General features: G+C 43.5%; 2 protein-coding genes across 7 annotated transcripts in view; one reads left to right on the forward strand and one right to left on the reverse strand.

The window, feature by feature from the left end:
- Nucleotides 1-5,612, forward strand: part of CNOT10 (CCR4-NOT transcription complex subunit 10) — a 42,240-nt gene extending 36,628 nt beyond the window's left edge. For all 6 annotated transcript variants that reach the window (XM_083705779.1, XM_083705780.1, XM_083705784.1 and 3 more), the window contains exons 14-19: nucleotides 1,965-2,078; nucleotides 2,627-2,757; nucleotides 3,235-3,270; nucleotides 4,439-4,566; nucleotides 4,979-5,054; nucleotides 5,329-5,612. In XM_083705779.1, coding sequence (XP_083561905.1) covers nucleotides 1,965-2,078; nucleotides 2,627-2,757; nucleotides 3,235-3,270; nucleotides 4,439-4,566; nucleotides 4,979-5,054; nucleotides 5,329-5,483 — 640 coding nt within the window. In that variant the 3' untranslated portion in view covers nucleotides 5,484-5,612. The remainder of the gene's footprint in view (nucleotides 1-1,964; nucleotides 2,079-2,626; nucleotides 2,758-3,234; nucleotides 3,271-4,438; nucleotides 4,567-4,978; nucleotides 5,055-5,328) is intronic.
- Nucleotides 5,613-6,244: 632 nt separating this feature from the next.
- The window catches only part of TRIM71 (tripartite motif containing 71), a 54,873-nt gene continuing 38,963 nt past the window's right edge, over nucleotides 6,245-22,154 (reverse strand). Inside the window, exons 3-4 of the mRNA XM_083705637.1 lie at nucleotides 16,640-16,774; nucleotides 6,245-14,383 (exon numbers count right to left, since the gene is read on the reverse strand). Of these exons, the coding sequence (XP_083561763.1) occupies nucleotides 12,932-14,383; nucleotides 16,640-16,774 (1,587 nt within the window). The 3' untranslated portion in view covers nucleotides 6,245-12,931. The remainder of the gene's footprint in view (nucleotides 14,384-16,639; nucleotides 16,775-22,154) is intronic.

The raw sequence follows: 22,154 nt of genomic DNA on the forward strand, positions 1-22,154 counted from the left end.
AACTGAGCTGGCTGGTTGATATAAAATGGTATTTTTTCTTTTCTTTTTAAAAAAAGCTTTTTAAGGCAAAAGGGTAAAAAAGAAGCTCAAGAATAGAGTGTCTTTCTGAAGTCATTAAAGGCAGTCTGTGGAGATGTGTCAAAATTCTAGAGTGGGGTTGGGGACAGTTTATCTTTCCTTGGGTTTAACTGCAGATTGTCTGAGTAGTTAGCAGCCTTGACAGTGTTTGGAGCAATATTGTAAGCTGGAGGCAAGCTACTTGAGTTCAAGTTGCCTATAAGCATATTCTCTTGGTTGCATTAGCATGCAACTCTAAGCCTAGTTACACCTGGGCATGAATGAGCAATGTGCTAGTAGTGTATAGAGAGAAATGGGGGCTGCTTACCTCCCTCCCCCCCAAAAAAAACCCTGTTCCTGCTGCTGTGGTACCAGGAGCTAAGCCACAGTTTGGTTGGGCTTAGCATTACATCCCAACTCAGGCTCATGGTTTGTGTCCATCTCCAAACCAGCAGTAAGCAAAAACCAACTCGTGATAAGCATGAGCCCAGGTTCCGATGAACACATGAACACATGACTTGGTTACTGGTAGTGCTGCAGCAGAAAGGGAGGGGGGAGAGGAAAAGTGACTATTCACAGTAGTGCTGTGAATTTCAGAATGTTTGTAGACATATTTGTTTGTAGACATATTGTAGACAATATTTCAGAATGTTTGTAGACATCAAAGCCTTGCTTATATACTGGGAAATGTGGGCATGATCTCTTTTGCATCAATTAGCTATGAGCCTTTACAGCCAGCTTGGTTAAGAAGCAGCGCTTCCCCATACAAGTAAGATAGCGGCAGTGTTATTTGACTGCCCTTGATAACGCAGCACCACCCTAACAGTTGCAACTGCAAATGGGTTTTTAAAAAAGCAAAATTAAGATTTTGGGCTTGAAAGGATGCCTGCTTTCCTTGGCAAGCTTTCCCCCCCCCCCCCGTGTGTTGGGATTTGATGTGACATCTGGGCATGGAACAGAGGAAATGGGGAGGAAGCAGCAGAGCGATTTCTTACCCTGCTTGTGTGTAATTAAAGGGCATGCCTCCTGGGACACAGGCATAAAGGAACCCCAGGCCCTGCCATGAATTAACATGGCTTACTGCTGAACCAAAAGTGGGCTTGACAGTTGCCAGAAGGCTGAAGCCGTAATAGCCCACCTACTGGCTAGAGAGTTTAATGGACTCCTCTTGCAGCTCCCAAACACCAGATCTGTCCAAGACGATCCACTCACTCCTCTTTTCTGCTATGCAGCAGGGTTGGATCTGTTCTTGTAGCAAGGCAAGCCAAGCTGCCGCCTGCCCTGAAGCCAGGAGAGCCTGCCTTGAACTCTGCTTTGTGAAGTGGAAAATATCCCAAAGTGCTGTGTTAAGGAGGGAGGGAGGGAGGGGTGGAATTACAAGCTGTAAAAGCCTGACCTAATACTGACATCCTGATGCCGGCCTTTTGTTTGAAGCTGTGGAATGCTTGGCTCGAATTTCAGGGGAAGAATTTCTGGACCTACTTGTGCTTTATTGAGAGGCTGGAGGGACAGCAAGGCCAAAAACGCATTTTTTTGCTGAGGTGCCACGAGTGCCAATTGCACAGAACCCATTTCTCTTTTTAGAGATGCTGGAAAAGCTTGTTTTCAATATTTTCCTTTAGTGCGCATAGTAAAGTATGTAACAACTTTATTTTATGTGATAAGGCAGTTTACTACCTTTCCTCTTTAAAGTTTTCTTAAGTTTATTTATTAAATTTGTATATACCACCCTTCATGGGTGGTTCACAGCATAAAAATACAAGATTAAAAACACAAAATACATAAGAACAACAAACCACCACCTCCATTTATAATAGGATAAAGGATGTCATTCAGCCAAAGCTCTGCTTATGTGGATTTTCTGCATGTATCAATTTACTATGTGTGTTTTTATTTTTGTTTTCTAGGTGTTCAATACTTGCTTGCAGTGCTTATGTGGCTCTGGCCCTGGGGGACAACCTTATGGCTTTGAATCATGCAGACAAACTTCTCCAGCAGCCCAAACTGTCAGGATCCCTTAAGTAAGCTTGCCCTAGTCAATTTCTTTTACAGCACTTTTACATTATTTTCTGTATATAGTGTGTAGGCATGTATTACCTCAAGTTACATCATAACTGCTCACATAGTAGTTGGGATTCTTTTCATCTATGAAGTGCATTTTTTTTTTTATTCTCCTCCCCTGATCAGTGGAAAAAATAGACCACCACATGATAAAGCGAGAGACTATTTATATTTACACCTGGCTTTGAGGATGTTTTGCAATTCTGTATATTACTATAATACTAAATTGATGAAAGAGGTCCCTTCAGTTTTGTCTTCTTGCCCCTTCAGATTCAAAGGAGTACGGAATGGCTTTGGAAGTTAGGGGGGCTGGAATTAGGCACCTACAGCTCTAAATGGTCCAAACAATCACTATTTATATACAAGTATCCTCTTATACTTAATTTTTAATGTGGGGTTTCTTAGCTGCAGTAGGGCAGTCACTCAGAGGGAGACATCCATGCAGTAGCTTGATGTGACTTGTTGCCAGATTGACCTTTGCAACTGTGCGCGCTCTTGCTTTCTGCAGGTTCCTTGGCCATTTGTATGCTGCAGAGGCTCTCATCTCTCTAGACAGAATCTCTGATGCCATTACTCACTTGAACCCGGAGAATGTCACTGATGTGTCCCTGGGGATTTCTTCAAACGAGCAGGATCAAGGTTAATGAGTCCATACTTGATTAGAACCGGTCATGCTTTCAACTGCCTTCCTGCTGTAACTTGTAACAGCTCTACATTTTAATGCACTGTTATAAAGGCCGTAGCCGCTTGCAAAGTTCCTAGAATCTATATATTTCAGTTTAAGTGCCCCTAGAATGCTGCTTCCTTTTTCTCTAATCTTAATATTGCTAACTTCAATTTGGGCTGTGAACTCTTGGGAATCCCCAGCTATGCTTAACATTGTATGCACTGTCCGCAGTGCAAAATACATGTGGAATGCAAAAACAGATTTCCATGTATGCCTGTATCTGTATTCGTCATATTTGCACTGAATGTTGATGAAATATTGAGTAACATAACCAGATTGACTGGAATGGGGGTCATGAATGATCTTTAAATTGTTGTTTCTCTAAAGCATATGTTGTGTTAAAATGTTGATTTCACTAAACAATGCCTTCCTGCTTGTATTCTCCGCAGGATCTGAGAAAGGAGAAAATGAAGCAATGGAATCCTGTAAGTACTCACCTCCCTGTTTACTCTGTGCAAGACCGGATAAAAAACTTTGTTTCTGCGCTTCCTTTACTGAGGAGCAGGGTGGGCTATAAATCCAGGAAATGCTCGCGTCCTTTCTGCAGTGTTGCATGAACCAGTCAACATCGCTGCTTAAGTCCCTTATCTAATAAAGCAGCTGTTGTACCTAAGAAGTACATTTCATAGAAGAGTGAGAGGGGAACCCTTCCTAGGGCTCCCTTTTTATTTCTGGCATCACTTGATCTGTTACATATTTTAGCCTAGAGATCTTTTATTCCAATTAAGGGGCTACCTTTAAATTAAAGCCATGGGGACCGTCACTCAAGGCATATGACTCGTGGGAGGACTTGTATAATGAATGGGAAGTTCATAAATTCAGCTCTGCCACAAAGGAGAAACCATGCATCCATTAGCTCACCATATAACCACCTTCCTCCTTCCGGCCTTTATTGCATGTTTTCAGAGCAGAGTAGCTCCAGCTGGTGCAAGCAAGTGATCCAAACTCCATACCAAAGGAAATGGCTTTGACACTTTGATGCTGAAAATACTGATGGACACTGGTGTTCAAACACCTAAATGCAGTTTTCCTTTCTGCATTGTAAATATGCATGTTGGAGCTGTTGGTAATAGAAGCTTCCCAGAAAAGTGGCTGTAAAAATTTGGAGATGCATATCCCCATTTCTAGCTTAAGTTTAAAGCCATATTTCATACACTAAGCATTGTTTTTATTTATATGGTAAGCCAATGTGGGCTTCCCCCAAAAGTGTAAGCACACAGGCTCAAGTGAAGGAGATTGTATCTGTTTTACTTCTCCCCAATAGTTCTGCTGTGCTGCAAATTGTCATCCAAACCCAGACTTGAGGTTTAGCAGTTATATATATAACAAAGGTGTTTTTTCCCCTGTGGCTTATGGTTCATGGTTTATCTATGACAGCTAATCCATGAGCCTCATTTTGGATGACATACTAAGCTAAATCAAGCCACGGCTTCCCTCAGTGTTGCAGCAGGACAACTAAGGTAGACCAGGTTGTCATCTCCTAGCCAGGAGCTCATGCATTTGTGCTACGCCATGTGCAGACTGGGCCATTGGCCACTGGTAATTGGCTAACGATCTTAAATTTGACAAATGTGTTTTTGCATCTTTTGTAAGCTGGCAAGCAAACCCCACAATGTTACCCCAGTTCTGTCACATCTGCACGGACCATGATGCTGTTCAACCTTGGAAGCGCCTACTGCTTGAGAAGCGAGTACGACAAAGCACGGAAGTGTCTGCACCAGGTGAGTCTTATGGCATTTTCACTAGGGGAAACCACCCAAATACAACAAACTGTAATATTATGGTCCCACAAGTTGTTCTGACAGTTTTCCTTGTTGAAGCACAAGGTTTTCTCACCCACGGTAACCAAACGTTAACCTGTGATGGACTGGGTGGAAAAACAACACTTTTATGGACTGGGTGGAAAAACAACACTTTTAATCATGTAAAGGAATCGGCACCAGGGATTTTTAAGTTGGAAAAATCCTTTGTCTCCCAAATGACAAAGCAATGCTTCGTTCAGAAGACAGAAACCCACTGCCTCTAGTGAAGGTGGGTTTTTTTGCATTTGCAATAATTTAAGGCACAGTCTAAAGTGGAGGGCTTTCTTTCATGCATTAATTCAATTTTTTAATGTTTTTATTTTGTTATAAGGCTGCCTCACTGATTCATCCGAAAGAGATCCCACCTGAGGCCATCTTGCTGGCTGTATACCTTGAACTTCAGAATGGTAAGCTGCAAACCCAAATCTTCCTGAATGTACATTGCTATTTCTTGATATGTTTTACAGACTTTCTTCGACACAAAGCCATAAGGTTTAGGAGTCGTGTGACTTTCAGAACCCCTACCACAGCCGAGCACCTTGGATTATATTCGCCTGACAGAAAGGCTCGTCTGTGGAAAAGGGCGGGTTGTTTTTGGCACTCGCTCCCCTAACTCTGTGGAAGGCTGCTATTTATAGAGTAACACAAAATCTATATTTTAAGTCTGAAATTGTTTTCTAGGAAACACACAGCTGGCCTTGCAGATCATCAAAAGAAACCAGCTTCTTCCTACAGTGAAAATGCTCTCTGAGATGCGGAAGAAGCCTGTGTTTCAGCCAACACACCTGGTCCAGCCTATTCAAATGCCTGCATTCACCTCTGCTCAGAGGAAGTGAAGAAGCTGTGGTGAAAATTGGCCCTTTGAGGGACCACTTGGAAATTTTGTAATTATATATAAACATTTGTGGTACTGCATATGATGTTCTGAAGTGTGTGGGTTTGAATTTTTAATTAAAACAAACAAACAACATCATACTGTAGATTCATTATATATATCCCTTTCTCCAGCATTTGTTCTGCTTGTCAGTTGCCTGGCTTGGCACTTGTGATGCTGTATAAAAGATACAGAGCAAACATACATATCTCAAAAGATTTGGCTGCACTGTATGTATAGAGTAGCCCTTTTGACCTCCCCCCCCCCCATCTACTTAGGAGGCATGAAATACACCTTTTCATGCTTTTGCTGCATGCCTAAGTAGGTTTACCTTGTATATATGGTATGAGCCCACACAGATCAAGGTGTTAGCTCTGCTCTGTTATGCATTGCCTTGTTGCATTCAGGACGATTAAGTGATGGTATGACCAAAATGTACCTGCAGCTAGCTGAATACCCCACCACATTGGGGTGTCTGCTGGTAAAACACTTTCCATCATAGAAGTGCAGGGCTTTTCCTATAGAGGATGCATTAAAGCACATAAACTGGAAGAAAAACATCAGTTCTTCAAGAGTAGGCCATTAGCAAGAGGTAGCAAGTAATAGACTAACCTGCTTTCCAGCGTTGAGTCCATATGAATTTCTTGGAGTTAGAGGGCTGATGGTTTTTGGTATACATTCATTTAAAAGGGGGGGTAGGGAGAAATGGAAGACAAACCACAATTGAAGTGAAACTCACATTTATTTGATTAAACAAAAATAAAATAAACTGCATAGAAACATTTTAAAGTCCAGAGAGAGAATGACTTTGTTTTAAGGCTGCCAGTAGCTGATACATTGTCCCCATGCTACATCCTTCAGCCTTCTCCATGGACCACAAAGATACATTCAGAAGCCTCCATTAAAAACACGCAAGTTCTAACTTTATTTTTTTAGCCCGTTTAAACAAAGCTTGTGCCTCACCTGTTCTGCTGTGCTCTGCAACTTTGGAGTTCAGAACACCAGCTGACCGAATCTTAAAAAGATACAGGGCTTCAGCTGAAGGAAGCGAATAATTGTCTCGACCAAATCAAGCTTTACACAATGCCCATATTTGTATTGTGGGACTTTAGCTAGGCTGCTTACCTGGAAGTGGACAGCAGAGATTTACTAAAAAGCAACCGACTCTAGGACTGGTGTACTTCCCTGCTCTCATTCAGGGAGGGGGGTGTTGAATCCCATGTATCCAAAGCCACCCACAGTACGTAATAGCACCAGTGGTTTTTGCACCCACAACAGGTGGGTTTGCAATTCAAAGGTAAGGCCTCCTTCTCGAGCTGAGAGTGAAATCTCGATCCTACGGACCCTGGGGTGCCTTTTAAAGGGATCACAGGACTGTTCTAAAATTAAATTTCTTGATTGAGCAACTGATTCACAAAGATCAAGTTGTACTATATAGCCAATGGAAGAATTTAGTCTGCAGAGGGTGTATCCCCCCCCCCCATTCTCTTTGGTCTTAGACCACCCACTTTGTGTTCAGGCATAGAAAAAAAACTGGACATGCTTTTTAATTTTTTTTTATCAAGGACCAGTGCCTTAACTGTTTAGAAATGTACCACCATCTAAATAGATGCACAACAGGTGAGGCACAATACAAGAAAATATCACATACAGTAAGAAGAGTCACCCCCACAAGCTTGGGTGACTTTGCGCACATTAACTATTTTTAAAAAATGCCGTAAGGGGAAGAGACTAAAACCAAGAAGCTCTCCCTGGGAAAGAATCTACATAGACTTGAGAAATATTCTGTAACGCTACAAAAGAATTTTTCTAGTTTGGCGGCTTAAAGAACGCCATCTATTCTACTACATACACTTAACATTCAGTCACCAAAGCTCTCTTGACAAAGGAGCTACAAACAAAATTAAAAGGCAACCTGAGTTTGTACGTTGATACAATCATTGAAGAGGTCTAAGACCATGCAGGTACAACAAAGCTTTCTTTATTAAAAAAAATTCTTCCTGAAGAACCATTACTGGTTAAACAATGATGGGGAAGGGGGGGGGGGAGAAGAGAACCAATACCATCCCAATCTTACCAAGGTCAACATAGCATGATCTCTAGTGGTGGTCTGTACCCACTAGAGTCATTATCCAAGTCTCATTTCTCCAATCCCACTTATAAGACAGACAGAGGAGGAGGCAAAGATTTAGGAGATACAATCACAGCAATTCATCGTGTGCTTCTATTCTAGCTTTGCTGTTAAATATGGAAAACAATGGAAGAGACAGTCCAGTCTGAACTACCTTTGGTGTGAGCATCTTAACACTGCCAAAATGTCCTGTTCCAAAAATTAACAGAATATCCCACAATCTCATTCCCGTCCTGTCACATATCATCATTTTGAAATGTAGGAGAATATTACTTCCTTTCATACATTCTCAACAGATAATGAGAGTTTTCCTGGCAGGTGTATCAGGTCTCCAAAAGATTGTTTTCTAACAAACTAACGAGTAGATATCAGCAAACAGAGTTTTTCCCTCTAGCAGAGAGACCTGTAATCACAAGAACTATGCAAGACCCAATTTACTGACCAGTCCACTGTGTCTTAATACTGAAAGATGGGGAGGGATTGTGACTTATAAAGACCAGTTAATGGCGAAGGGTTATCGGTTTGTTTGCCTGAGATTTCCAAAGTGTCTCTTATACTTTTAAGTGTGGCCATTGAGGTGGGGTGGGGGTTGTACCACCCTGGTTTAATGCTATTTGTGGTCAATCCCTTTTCTCCTCGTGGTGGAAAACCATTTTCTTCTATGACATTCTGGTGCTAAATTTGAGGTAGATACTGTGCTTCTTTCATCAAAGTGAGGTAGAACTTTAAATTCTACTTTTTTAGGCATCTAGTACCACAGCAAACTGGGTTCTGCTGGTTTCCTGAGGACTCAAGGACCAAAAACAGTGTTTGTCTAACGCAAGTACCAGTGTTAACTTTTTACACAGTCCAAACTGTGTGTATGTCTAAACATCATCTTTTCTTACTTTTTAATACCCTATTACCTTTTGGCACCTTTGGATATACTTACGTAAAAAACAACAAACCACACACACACACACACACAAAACACAACTCCACACAAAAATGCTTTGGCACTTCTTAATTTAAATCAGAACTAAACATAGGAATCTCCTGATCTTCAAAAGAAATCTTGAGATATGGCTAAAATCAAGCAGAGACCTCTCCTCTTTAATAAATTAATATTGGCTTAACTAACTAAAACAGGCCACACCAATCTCTTGCAATGCCATAAGGAAATGTCCCCCTTGATCCCAGATCTCATTAGGTTTAGGGAGAACATATTTTTAATATATTTTAGGTCTCCATGGCAACTTCCACTTATAGTATTCCTTTGATGGTTTCCCCAAATAAGTTATACTTAAGGGTACCAAAGTTTGCCACCTGAAGTACTGCTGCTCAGCACCATGACTTCCTACTGGGCTTTCAGCATCAACTAAAAAGGCTATTTAGCAGGATATTTGATTCATAAAGCTTAATCAGGAGCGTAGCGATAATTTGATGGAGAATGCATTTGGGACGGGGGGGGGGGGAGGAGTTGCAATTTATAACAGCTCAAATTCAAGTGTTTAGTGCACAAAATTTAGAAAGCATTTAAAAAACATATTTTGCCTAAACCAGGTTTATTAGCTCAGAAGACTTATACAAAGCACATGTTTGTAGCTTGCAGCTTACGCACTTTTTGGTAGTTCTGCTTTGTACTTGAGTCCTGTGTCTGGATTGCTGTATAAAGCCCATGAACATGCAAACAGATGGAGTTTAAATCCTGTCACTTATATACCCAATAAAAACCCAAACCCCTAAGGGGCATTTTATGTTGGCATTAAATGTTTCCTGTATTATTACACTACTTAGCTTCATAGCGTTATAAACACTCCTATGTCAGAAGTACACTAATACTTTAGGTGAGGTAACATGTGCTTAGCACTACACCAACTGCAGTTACTGACAGGAGTCACTCAGGGTAGCCAAACAGCAGCATTTTAAAAATAAAACATTTTGATATGCAAGCTGAACGTGTTTATCAGATGCTTCCCCCCACCCCGGTTTTCTTTCTGCCAAACTGCGGATATCTTGATCCACCAGTAGAAGTAGTGTATTTATGGAAGAACGACACACCATTTCTTTCCTACAAGTAAAGAGATTTCTGGCTTCTCCAAGCTTGTGCAGCAAATAACATACAAAAGTCACAAAGCTCAAAACACTATTCCGCTACCTAACAGTTTTACACAGCAAAATGGGATGGCACAGCACAGAGAACTTTTACTCAACAAAAAAAGTAGCTTATTTTAAGAGAAGCCCATCCAAAAACAAATAGGGTAACATCAATAGAAGGAAGACAAACGCTTGCCTTACAGACACACACACACGGGATTCTGCCAACTCTATAATTAAAGCTTTTTAACCAGTTATCTTTGGTAGCTAGATCAGGAAGGCTAACCTTACTTCTCAACTTGAGTCCCAAGTAAAATGATCTAATCTGCAATGCCTTCGAACGTCATACGCCGGCCTCCTGTGAAGCACAAAATCAAGTCTCCAGCGACACTGCATGGAACCAACACACCTCCAATTTAGACAACAATTTCTGACGTACTGTGATGAGCAGTTAAATGGCAAGTCTTCTATTAAAAGCACACAGATTACCCTTTTCCAGACGAAAACATGGTATTTTGGTGTACACAGAGGGGGCAGAAAACCTTCCAAGCAGGATGCAAGGGATTCTTGAAGAGGTGGCACAAAATGTACAGTTGTGGTTACAGTGCCACTGACAGATTGCTTAGTCCATGCCCCCATCTCCACTAAACTATACTTTGCAACTAACCAGCTACGTAGTGTGTGGACATCCTCAGAAGTCACAACATCAGGCCCACTACAACGAGGAGGGGAGGAAATGAGAACCCAAAGTGAATTTCACTGCCAAGGATGCGATGGTTCTCAGTGACTGTAGAGAACAGTTTCCCACTTTAAACTATCGCAGCTCTTTTTTGAAAAAACAACCCAGTATCCTAACAGGCTTTGATGCACTCTCTTCAGAGATGCTGGTATTGGCTAAAAGGAAAGGCAATGTTTCAAACTAACCTGATTAAACCTATTAGAAACATTAGAGTTCAGACACTCACCAATTCTACATTCTTCCTGGACCATCCAAATTTGCTGGGGGAAGGGATGAAAGTTTTCTGCATTTTGTGGGCTGCGGTTCAATGGAAAGACAAAACTCAAGCTTCCTGTTTCTAAAAGTTAGTTTCTAAGAAAATACACAAAGTGCAACTCACAACATCTTTGTTAGTACTGAAATCCCTAGAATTTTTTTTTAAAAAATTGCCAATAATGGGCATATGGTAGAGCATTCGTATACATTAACTGGATCACATTTCAGCCTTCATGTGACATCAGTACAGCATATTTCTTCCTCAGTAATAACGAAGGATAGATACAAAAAAGCTACAAAGTCTCGTCACTATGCTGGAAACATCCACCTTATTAATATTTTGGATTTCCAACTAGGATTCTAGTCGAGACACAAACGAAACAGGACAGATATGTCTCCTGAGATAACCTTAGCAAAGGGAATAGCTACAATCCCACCACACACTTGCTCAAGAGTAAGCCCCACGGTGGCCAATGAGGCTTCCTCCCAAATATCTGTATAGAGGAATGTACAGTGTTAAGGTGAGAACTGGAAAGTTTAACAGGACAACATGGAGGAATTGCATTCCTATGGTTCGGTACAAAACCTGAAATCTGGAGCTTATTGAAGAAGTCTAAGAATCTCACCTCTCTCAGTGCTAAATTCTGTGGCTGATTAAATTCAAGGAACTCCTAGTTTTGGTTTAAGATACTGCACCCCATTTCACATGGCATTCTTTGGCGCTGGAACAAATGAGGTAGATTTTAGGGTGGTTCTCTTTCTGTACATTATCTTGTCCCTGAGAGAGGGTGCTACATGGGTGTCCTGGCAAGATGAATTTCCAAGAAGGGGAGCTTTATGAAAAGCTCAGATTTCGTTACTACAGTCTCTTTTCCTTCACCCAGGAGCGACTGAAACACCCTGAATCTCCAAAGTTCCATGATTTATATCTGAACAATTATAAATGTCTAGAGGCACAAACTAGGCTTGGTTTCTAAAAAGTAAATACTTCCAGCGCATGCCTTCAAAACAGAACATTTGGCCCAAGCTCATTGCCTTTCCATGTGTATTGTAACAGAGAGCTATGTCTAAATCTAGAGAGAGAGAGAAAGAGAGCGCACAGACAAAAATATATCTTTTTATAAAGACTGGGGGCAGGGGGGAGAGGAAGGCTATGAGAGAAGCACACGGTCAAAAGAAAGCCCTCACGCACCTTTCGAGAATAAGTGGCACCAAAACTATGATCCAGAGATTTTGACAGAAGCCACTTTCTCTCGAGGCTTCCCCCCCCCCCCCACAATCACCCGCACACCCAGGCAGCACCTCCTCATGCTGCCTTGGAGGTAAAACTTCTAAACGTTTCCAAGTTTGGAGAGCAGCTTGCCCAGCAGTGAGGAGGGAAAGGAGGGTTGCTCCCAGAGGTCCCACATACAAGGAGGACATTTACCACGTGCGTCTTTGGACCCGTGTCCAAAGCCACGAAATAAAGAGAAGCTAAACATATTCATAACGCCTTGTGCATTTTCCTAAGCAGCTTCCTTTTGTGTTGTGGGGTTACTGCATTTTTCTTTTACAAAAAAATAATAATACATGCAAAACAGCAAATACGAATGAAGAGCCACCTGGGCTACCCTCCCTGGCCCAGGGAACCCCATCCCACTTGCAAAAAAAGACCAAAGCCTTTTGGAAACGACAACTCTTTTAACGCTGAACAGTATGTCCAATGCACTGAGGTATTAAAAAGAAAATAAAGGAGAACAAGGAACAAGTTCTCTGCTGCAGCAGCATCATCTAAAAACAGGAGCCCTTCACCACCGCCATAAAACAAAACAACTCCCCACAGTATGATCAGAACAACAAAATTAAAAATACCTAAAAACTACCGATTTTCTTTCTTCTTTTTAAAGATGAGAGTGTGTGCCTTTTTGGCAGAGTCTACAGGATTTGCTGCCCAAACCAGCTAGCGTGCATGAAACCATGAATGCCCCCACATCTGGGGGTGGGGGGTGGGGAGAAGTAGTAGTTTAATTTTATGCTGCACTGTGTATACTGTGGAGGTAAAAGGAACACAAATATAATGAGGTAGATAAAAGTACATTCACCTATAAAAAAAATTAAAGATGAGGTAGGTTTGAAACTAACGTTGCAATTTGTATTTGTGTGTGTGTGTGTTTTCTTAAAAGGATTTTCCCTGAGACAGTTTTCTTCTTAAGTATAGATTAAAGACAGATCAGAAGACGAGTATGCGATTGTTTCCAAAGTCAACCACAACAATCATGCCATCTGGGGTGACTGTTATACCTGAAGGACGGTCCATCTGACCAAAGCCACTTCCCTGAGTGCCAAATTTGCATAAAAAGCTGCCATTCGGCTCAAATATCTGCACGCGGTGGTTCCTGGAATCTGCCACAATGATTCGGCCTTCCTGGTCCACGGCCACACCTTGTGGGCGCAGAAACTGGCCATTGCTTGTGCCTTCGGAGCCAAGGAAGCGGGCCGACTGACAGTCGGGGTGTATGACCAGGAGACGGTGATTGTTGAAATCCGTCACGACCAGGTGGCCTTCGTGATTGAACGTCACTCCTCTCGGGGAATCAAAGTGCTTCCAGAGTGCCCCTTCAAAACCGTACTTGTTCAGGAACACTCCGTCAGGCCCAAAGAGCTGAACCCGATGGTTCCTCGTGTCGGACACCAGGATTTTGCCCTCGGAGTTCACCGCTACATCCCACGGGTAATTGAACTGCCCGTTCTTGGTTCCTTTCTCCCCAAACTTCAGAATGAACTGGCCATCAAAGGTGAAGATCTGGATGCGATGATTGTCCTTGTCGGCCACGACAATCCGCCGCGAGGAGTCGGAGGCCACGCCGGCAGGCCTGTCGAACTGGCCGGGCCTGGAGCCCAAGGTGCCAAACTTGTGGTGGAAGGCGCCGCAAGGCTTAAAGACCTGGATGCGGTTGTTGCTGCGGTCGGCGACGATGATGTAGCCTTCCTTATCTACGCTGACGCCCCAGGGGCGGCACAGCTTGCCCTCGCTATCCCCCTCGCTGGCAAAACAGAGCCCCGGGAGCCCGATGCCAACGTAGCTGCGCCCTGACTTGACGGTGACTTTGAACGGGCTGTTTTCTATGTGCTGGTTGCACATCATGACCGAAATCAGGTGTTCCCCTTCCATCTGCGGCCTGTAATTGACGATATAGGTTCCGTTCTGCTGGTCGCTAATATCTGCCCCAAAGAGATTTCCATCGGGCCCCATGACCACGGCAGAGATCATGTCCCCCCCAGAAAGACGTGTCTCCCCGTCGTGGTCATAGCCGATCACTGTGAAAGAGGCCACTTTGCCCTGCAGTGCACGCTTGAGACCTTCTCCAGTGGCTTTGGTCAGAGGAGCGAAGGCCCCGCTGCTGACAAACCCCATAGACTTGATGGCCATATACAATGCCTGATCAGGAGGAGTGAACATGACCCTGTCGTCCTCTTGGGGCTGCAGGAAGCCTCGGACGTTCTTCAGCTCCTGCACCTGAGCGAGCATCCGGTCGCGAGCCAGGAGGATATCCATGCTCCGACCTTCCTCAAGGACCTGCTGCACTGCGCTGATGGTGTTGTCCAACTTGTTTAGATTCTGACGCAGTTTCTCAACCTGCAGGTAGAGGGACTTGGCTTTCACTTGGCGGATTTTCTCCACCTAAAACGAAGGTAACACAGAGACACAATTCGTACGCTGTTTGAGAAGTATCTGACAGTTTTGTTAGAAAGCATGTCGAATTTCTGCTCAAATAGATCTAGGGCTGCTCTTTGGTCCAAGGCCAGGGCCTGCCTTATTTTATTAATGTACTCCTCTGAGTCTCTGTCCTCCTCCATTATGGCAGCCACTTTCCCACCTTTGTGGGTTTTCATATTGCCTTTGGTCAAACAGAGCTCCATATATTTCCTCCTGAAGCTCTAAACTTGCAGATTTACTTTTCGGTCCCCATATTCCTTGGATCATCACCTTATCTAGGCTGTATAAAACTTTTTGATTAGATGTCAATAGGATCCACTCTGCTTAGATTTTGTCTTGGGGTGATTGGAGACACAGAATTATGCTGCCATTTTGTTTTCCAGCTAGCTATGCCCCCCCCCAAAAAAACACAATTATGCATCCTTTGTCTCTAGGATGTCATAAAAATGTTGTTGGCAGCTTGAGCTGTGTATTTAAGATAATAAAGAGAAACAGAATTCTTATGTGTTGACAAATGCACCTCAGTTCACAGAAATCATCTCTTTCACTGCAATAATGGTAGGCATGACAGTGAGGAAAATGTTATTTAGGGAGTTGCTGAATGTTTGTGGCATTCCCGCCCCCAGACACTTAAAAATATCTATATTGTCCCATTAAAACTACCCCCTCATGTAGATGTGAAAGCTCAGGTACTTGAGAGAAAAGGACGAGATGGGCCCACTCTCAGATTACATTTATGCCTATTATGTGTAACATCTTAACTGGGGCAACATATTAGATGCTGCCTCAGTTAAGACGTAACATGTTAGATATGTTACCACAAAGATATACCTAGCACGCTGTGTATTTAGGGAAAGAGCAAGACATTCTAAAGTTGGGTTGGGGTAAAATTACCCTCCTACCTGCCTGAAGTCACTATAATCAGGAAAATCACCTATATACAGCCCAGGGGCGCCAACTAGAGGGGGCTCTGGGTGTCTGAGCACCCACAAAAAGTTTGTTGTGGGTGCTCAGCCTCTTGAAGCACCAGAAGTCATATCTGAGGCCTCGAGTCACGTCAGAGAGGCCGTCTGAGGCCTTGCGAGACCTCAGAACCTGATGTCTGGTGCCACCAGAATTCAAGTTCCGAGGCAGGGGTGGCACATGTGACACTGTGATATCATGACGTCACACACACTGGGCACCCATAACCTGGGGTCCAAGTAGATTCCCCCGATACAGCCTAAAATGATAGTTCAAAATAGATTTTTTAATTTTTTTTCCAGCCCTACTAGTTTTATTTACAAGCCACACAAGGGGCTTAAAAGGAAAGTTAATTACACAGGGTTTCACACTCAAAGAACAGTGAAGTAGTTTGTGGCAAGAAAACATGGATTTGTAGTGTTCAGAATTTGCTGTAAAAACTAAATTACATTTCACATTAGGGGGCGGTTATCGCTCTATATACTTCCCATGTTTAAATTATCAAGGACTGGATGATAGCCAATTTGGTCTAGCAGAGAATAGGCTGGTTCAGAAGGAACATTAAAACCACAGTTTAGCTTTGCATGAATGAACCCAGCTTCTCCCAGGCCCTCTCCTCCTTCAGCACAGAGTTTAGAAAGTTTCACTTCCATCTGAAATTAGCCACAACTTGCTAGGTCATCCAAACCTTAACAAATCAGAGTTGCATCTAAATTACTGTTAGTGGAAATAAGACAATGTCTAACTATGGTTTATGCAGCTGGCTGGTTTCCATGAACAGTTGAGATCAGTCAGAGTTTGCCAAGATTTGTATGACAGAAGAGAGGAAAGTATGCCAGCTCATTCACCAGGGCAAGGCTAGCATCATTCCTGCAATACTAACCTATGTTAGGTGCAGGCAACATGGTGCCCCTCCAGAAGTTGCTTTGGACTACAGCTCCCATCAGCCCCAGCAAGCACAGGCAATGCTCAGGAATGATGGAACCTGTAGTCCAGCAATGTTGGCATGGCACCATAGTTTAGTGCTTTGTCTGAATTCAGCTACTCTTTCACAGAACTTTTTTTTTTCTTGTTCCTTTTATAGATGGGTAAGCATAACACATGTTTATTGTGAAGGCAAACAAGAGAACCAGCTGTTGAAACAAGACACAGATCAGCAGGGAATGCCCCGTCCCATTTGCCAAGGGACAATAAAGTGTGCCATTGTGGTTCATGAACCAGATGGCATGCCCTGTGTCTTTTTTCTTTATTTTTTACCTTCCATAGCAGCTCACACTCCCTTTCTTCTAGGGCCTTCTTGTGTCTAGATGTCACTGCTTTCACTTCAGATTGTACCATTTTTGCCTTCATCTCAACTTGTTCTGCTACAGCTTGGGCCTGCTCAATGCTGAGCTAAAAAGCAAGAGGGAGAGAAAGAAAAAAAACAACTTTTAAGTCAATGTGATTCAACAGTAGCACACGGTGGATTTCTCGTGCAATACAACTCTTCTAGAACTGAAGCAGAAAGTGACCAATACATCACCAATTCCCACAGCACGGGGCAAAAAGTTCAAGGTTAGTGTGTTCAAGACTTGACCAAGATAACCATCAGGTTTTTCAATGGAAGAGGGAGGGAGCTTCTATCCATGACCAGGCCAGGCTAGCTCTCTCCAATTCAACACACACACAGCAAGCAGCTACACACGATCCGTCAGCAAGAAGCTAGTAGAAAGCACACTGTCAAAACCCAAAAGTCTCATTTCTTTGGGATGTTTGTAGATTCTTCTTCACTTTTCAAATTTTTTAAAAGGCATTGTAGAAAGGAGAGGGAGTACAAATAGGGCACCATTAGTCTAATTCAGTGGATTTTTTAGACCCAGGCTTTAACATGTCTTGCAGCCCTCTATCTCCTGCTGTCATCCTCCTCCTCACCCTCCAACTCAATAGCAGCAAGATGGTTAAAATTGAGAATTGGCTCTTCAATATTTCTTAGGGAACACCCCTAGCCCAATGCTACATCAGCTTACAAGACCACCATCATTTTGACAAATGGCAGTCTTCTTCATCTCTTGGACATCACGCACTTTTCCTTCCTTCATTTTCAGAAGGGATTTGAAAACCAGTAGAGCGGTTCAGGTGCCAGAATAGGGCTGGGGGAGAGACCTGGGTTCAAATCCCCACGCAGACATGAAACTCTCTCTGGGTGACCTTGGTCCAGACATTACTTCTCAGCCTAGCCTACTTCACAGGGCTGTTGTGAGGATAAAAGAGAGAGAGGAGGACCATAAGCTCTTTGGTAGAAAAGACAGGATATAAACCATGGGTAGGCAAACTAAGGCTGGATCCGGCCAAATCGCCTTCTAAATTTGGCCCGTGGATGGTCCGGGAATCAGTTTGTTTTTACATGAGTAGAATGTGTCATTTTATTTAAAATGCATCTCTGGGTTATTTGTAGGGCATAGGAATTCATTCATTATTTTTTTCAAAATATAGTCTGGCCCCCCGCAAGGTCTGAGGGACAGTGGACTGGCCCCTGCTGGAAAGGTTTGCTTACCCCTGATATAAACAGTTGGTTGTTGTCCCCCTCCCCAAGTAATAGCCATCACTCAGCAATGCTCCAAGTGCACTAAACTTAAGCAACAAAGAGAGCATGAGTTCAGTGCAATGTTTGCCTCCCGCTGCCCCCCACCCAAAAGAGACAATAATAAAGCAATAATAATAGTTTTATTATTTATACTCCGCCCATCTAGCTGGGTTTCCGCAGCCACTCTGGGTGGCTCACAGCACAGCAAGCAAACCGTGTGCTTATATAGTGCATTGTTAAGTCAGGCGTCTAATATTAACCTTATAAGAAGTGATTGGTGGTTTCAGGTTAATTAGGTACTAGCACTAATTTGAACATTCACACTCTAAGCCTGATGCCGCCTTCAGCAAAGATTGTAATATTTGCATGCTCCTTTTTAGCAGCTTCAGGATCGGGGGGGGGGGGGGAATTAGCCCTAGTCACTTTACTACCAACCCCACTGCTGAAGATGCAGCTACCCTGACATTTGTTCCTTTGATTATTATAAATTTAAGCTTTAGATTTATGATTAACAAAGGTAGATAAGTAGAATTCACCTGAGGGGGGGGGAAGGGTTGAAAACCTACAAGTTCATACCCTTGGGGCTTCTATTGTTTAAGGGGAGAATTTTTTCCAAAGAGAGTGATTTATTGGGGCAGCAACATATCTATTTACATTGAGATAGCTGTAGTTTTGCAACAAAAGGGAGAGATAAGATCTCTCCATGAAAACTTCCCAGTTGCAGAGAGTTGGTGCGTAAGCCTCCAGCAGCAGCAGCATTGGGTGTGCTGTTCCCCCTCTAAAAAATGGAAATTACGCATGTTCCTTTCATTTCTCTTATCCAGAGGGCCCATTGAGCAACTAAGCGCTGGCCTTTGTCGCAAAAGTGAAGCAGAAAATGCACCTCCACTATTCCAAGGATCAAGGCTTTCTTTTAAAAGGCTCCATCAGGAGGAGAGTTATGGGGTTTTCCAAGAAGCCTTTTTCAGATCCCTTCCCCCTGAAGTCTCCTCACTGATCCACAGCGACTAGCAGCAGTGCTGCTGCTATAAGTACAAAGGGCTGGCCACTTCCAACCAACGTGGCAGATCTCTTTCCCTCTTGCCCAGGCATGTCCAAAGTCCACTTCAGGGGCCTAATCCAGGCCCCGTGGCAGGGAAAAAGCTCAACAACTTTGGGGTAAAATTGTAATAAACGCTCAACAACTTCAATCCTAAAAAAAAGCTCACCCTCACTGATGTTCACTTCATCAAATCTGGCCCTCTTTGAAAAAAAGTTTGGGCACCCCTGCTCTAGCCTGTTTTTCATATACAGGCACCGTCATCAAGAGGTTTCCTGTGCATACCATGTCAAGATGAAAAGCAAGAAGGCACATGTTTAAATGTTGCCTTGCACAGTAAACGAATGAATGTCTCATAATAAAGGGCAGCTTATAGGAGACCCTCAATAACATTTAAAAACCATACAGAATTGCTTAAAAACTTTCAACAATTTAGCAACCAATCAAACACATTGAATAGCAGCCTTTGCAGGAAAAGCAAAACCTTACCTACAACACACCAACATAAGACCCAACCGGATCATATTCTATCAAATGTCTGGAAGAGGAGGAAATTCTTAACCGCACACTTGAAAGATGTCAAGTGTCGACACCAGTCTGGCTTCACTTTGGAGAGTGTTACATGGGGAGCGGAGGACAAAACTTCTTGCATGTAGAAAGCTAGGCTGAACCATTCCCTTGTCATGCTAACCTTCTTCCTTGCATGCCTTACTTCTGCATGTAGGGTAGTTTTTAAACGTGTAAATCTTTACCTCCAGCCTGGCACAAACCCTGGTAAAAATAACAGAATTATAGACTGAAAAGACCCCGAGGATCATCTAAGTCCAGCCGCCTGCAGAGCAGGAATATGTAGCTGAACCATACGGGCATCAAACCTGCAACCTTGGGATTAACAGCACCACACTCTTAACCAGCTGAGCTATCCATCTGCTGCATGTATAAACCAAGTCACTGTGATTTAAGAGACATTAAAACACACAGAGTTGGGGGCAAATCAGCCACAGATCAACCTCCAGGCCAGTTTTTATGTCTATTTCATGTTGACGTTAGAGTTTGCTGATGGAATACAACGGGCTGGTTGATCAAGTGAAAATAAAGCCTTAAAATATCTTCTCTTACTAGGAACTGACACAGTAGCTGCTGTCATAGCTTCTCCTGGATTGGGAATGCACAGATTCTTCTCTAACTGTCTACTTGATGGCCAGTTGAGCATTATGGGAATGGCAAACCTTAGACTTATTCCTCCCCCCTCCCTACTTCCTCAGTACTTGAGGGAAAGAAGTTGAAAACATCTGCTTCTTCAGTTTTGAATAAAGCACAGCACAGTTTCCTGTTATACTCAAACTTGGGAAACTCTGGTTTACTCTTAACTGTGGTTAGTTCAAGCAAAATAGTACCAAACCATAGTTTAACATAGGGATGCGCGTGGCGCTGTGAGTTAAACCACAGGGCCTAGGACTTGCCGATCAGAAGGTTGGCGGTTCAAATCCCTGCGACGGGGTGAGCTCCCGTTGCTCGGTCCCTGCTCCTGCCAACCTAGCAGTTCGAAAGCACGCCTGTGATAAATAGGTACCGCTCCAGCATGTGCTGCTCTGGTTTGCCAGAAGCGGCTTAGTCATGCTGGCCACATGACCCGGAAGCTGTACGCCGGCTCCCTCGGCCAATAAAGCGAGATGAGCACCGCCAGTGGCGTAGTGTGGGGGGTGCAGGGGGGGCCGGCCGCACCGGGCGCAACATCTGGGGGTTAGGGTTAGGGTGCGCAAATCCACGGGTTAGGGGGCGCAAATTACTTGCCTTGCCCCGGGTGCTGACAACCCACGCTACGCCACTGAGCGCCGCAACCCCAGAGTCAGTCACAACTGGACCTAACGGTCAGGGGTCCCTTTACCTTTACCTATAGTTTAGCATATCAGAACTTGGCCAGTTAGTATCAAGCTTAATTTATAAACATTTGAGGTTTCCCAAGTGATACTGCGATAATTTGCAACTAGGTTTCTGCAAGTTAACACCACTCATTGTTTTAAACCATTCTTCTCTGAAAATGCAGCACCGCGATTAAAGAAAAGGTCTTCTCTTCATTACATTTTTTAAAAAATGGAACCTTCACATTCCCATAACGTTTAAATCAGCAAAAATCAATTTAAAAATGGATTATTATGAGCTCTAGTGCCACCAGGTGGTGCTATTTAGTGAGAGTGCCTTTTCCCGTGAAAACAGTTTGAAATACAGTACTAGTACGTATCATTCCAAGTCATTTATAGTGCTTCTTTGAATACCAAAGATCTAGGAAATAATGCCCCTTGCATTCCAGATGGAAGAACCAGAGCAATACCACCCATATAAAGTAAGAAAGTGTTTCTGGAGAAGTGAGCTATACCTGTTTAACTTGTTTTGTGGCATCAGTTTATAGCAGAAAGAGGAGTGCCCAGAAACACTACTCCCCATACCTCGTAACATAATATAAAGCTTTGTGCCATTTTTCAGATGGAAAAGGAGTTATGGCATACCAGACCTTGAGGCCTTAATCCTAATATTTATTTATTGTATTTATATTCAGCCCTTCTTCCCTAAACCCAGTGGTTTTCAAACAATGCGATGTGGCACCCTGGGGTGCTTTGAATGATTGTTGGGGTGCCCTGGGCAACACTGGCCTCTGGCCTTCATTCCTTCCCTCCCTTCTCACGTCTCTTCCAACGGCTTGCACAGCTGTTTACCGCAGCCCTGGCTACAAGCTCCGCAGGCAAATGGTGCCTCTGGGCCTAGCCAGGAGGTACTGGTTGCCAGGAGCTGAGGCAGCCTTGGAGTAAGCAAGCAAGCAAGCAAGCAAGCAAGCAAGCAAGCGGACGAGGGAGTCCAGCCAGCCAGTCCACCAGCACTTGCTCTTGTGAATGAAGAGGAGGAGGAGTTTGGACTTGATATCCCGCTTTATCACTACCCTAAGGAGTCTCAAAGCGGCTCACAATCTCCCTTTCCCTTCCTGCCCCACAACAAACACTGTAAGGTGAGTGAGGCTGAGAGACTTCAGAGAAGTGTGACTAGCCCAAGGTCACCCAGCAGCTGCATGTGGAGGAGCTAGGAAGCGAACCCGGTTCACCAGATTACGAGTCCACCGCTCTTAACCCCTATACCACTGGAATGGACAGACAAGTCCCAGCCCCTGTGGGGCAGTG

This window comes from Podarcis gaigeae (assembly GCF_964106915.1).
Source record: "Podarcis gaigeae genome assembly, chromosome: 12".
Taxonomy (NCBI): domain Eukaryota; kingdom Metazoa; phylum Chordata; class Lepidosauria; order Squamata; family Lacertidae; genus Podarcis; species Podarcis gaigeae.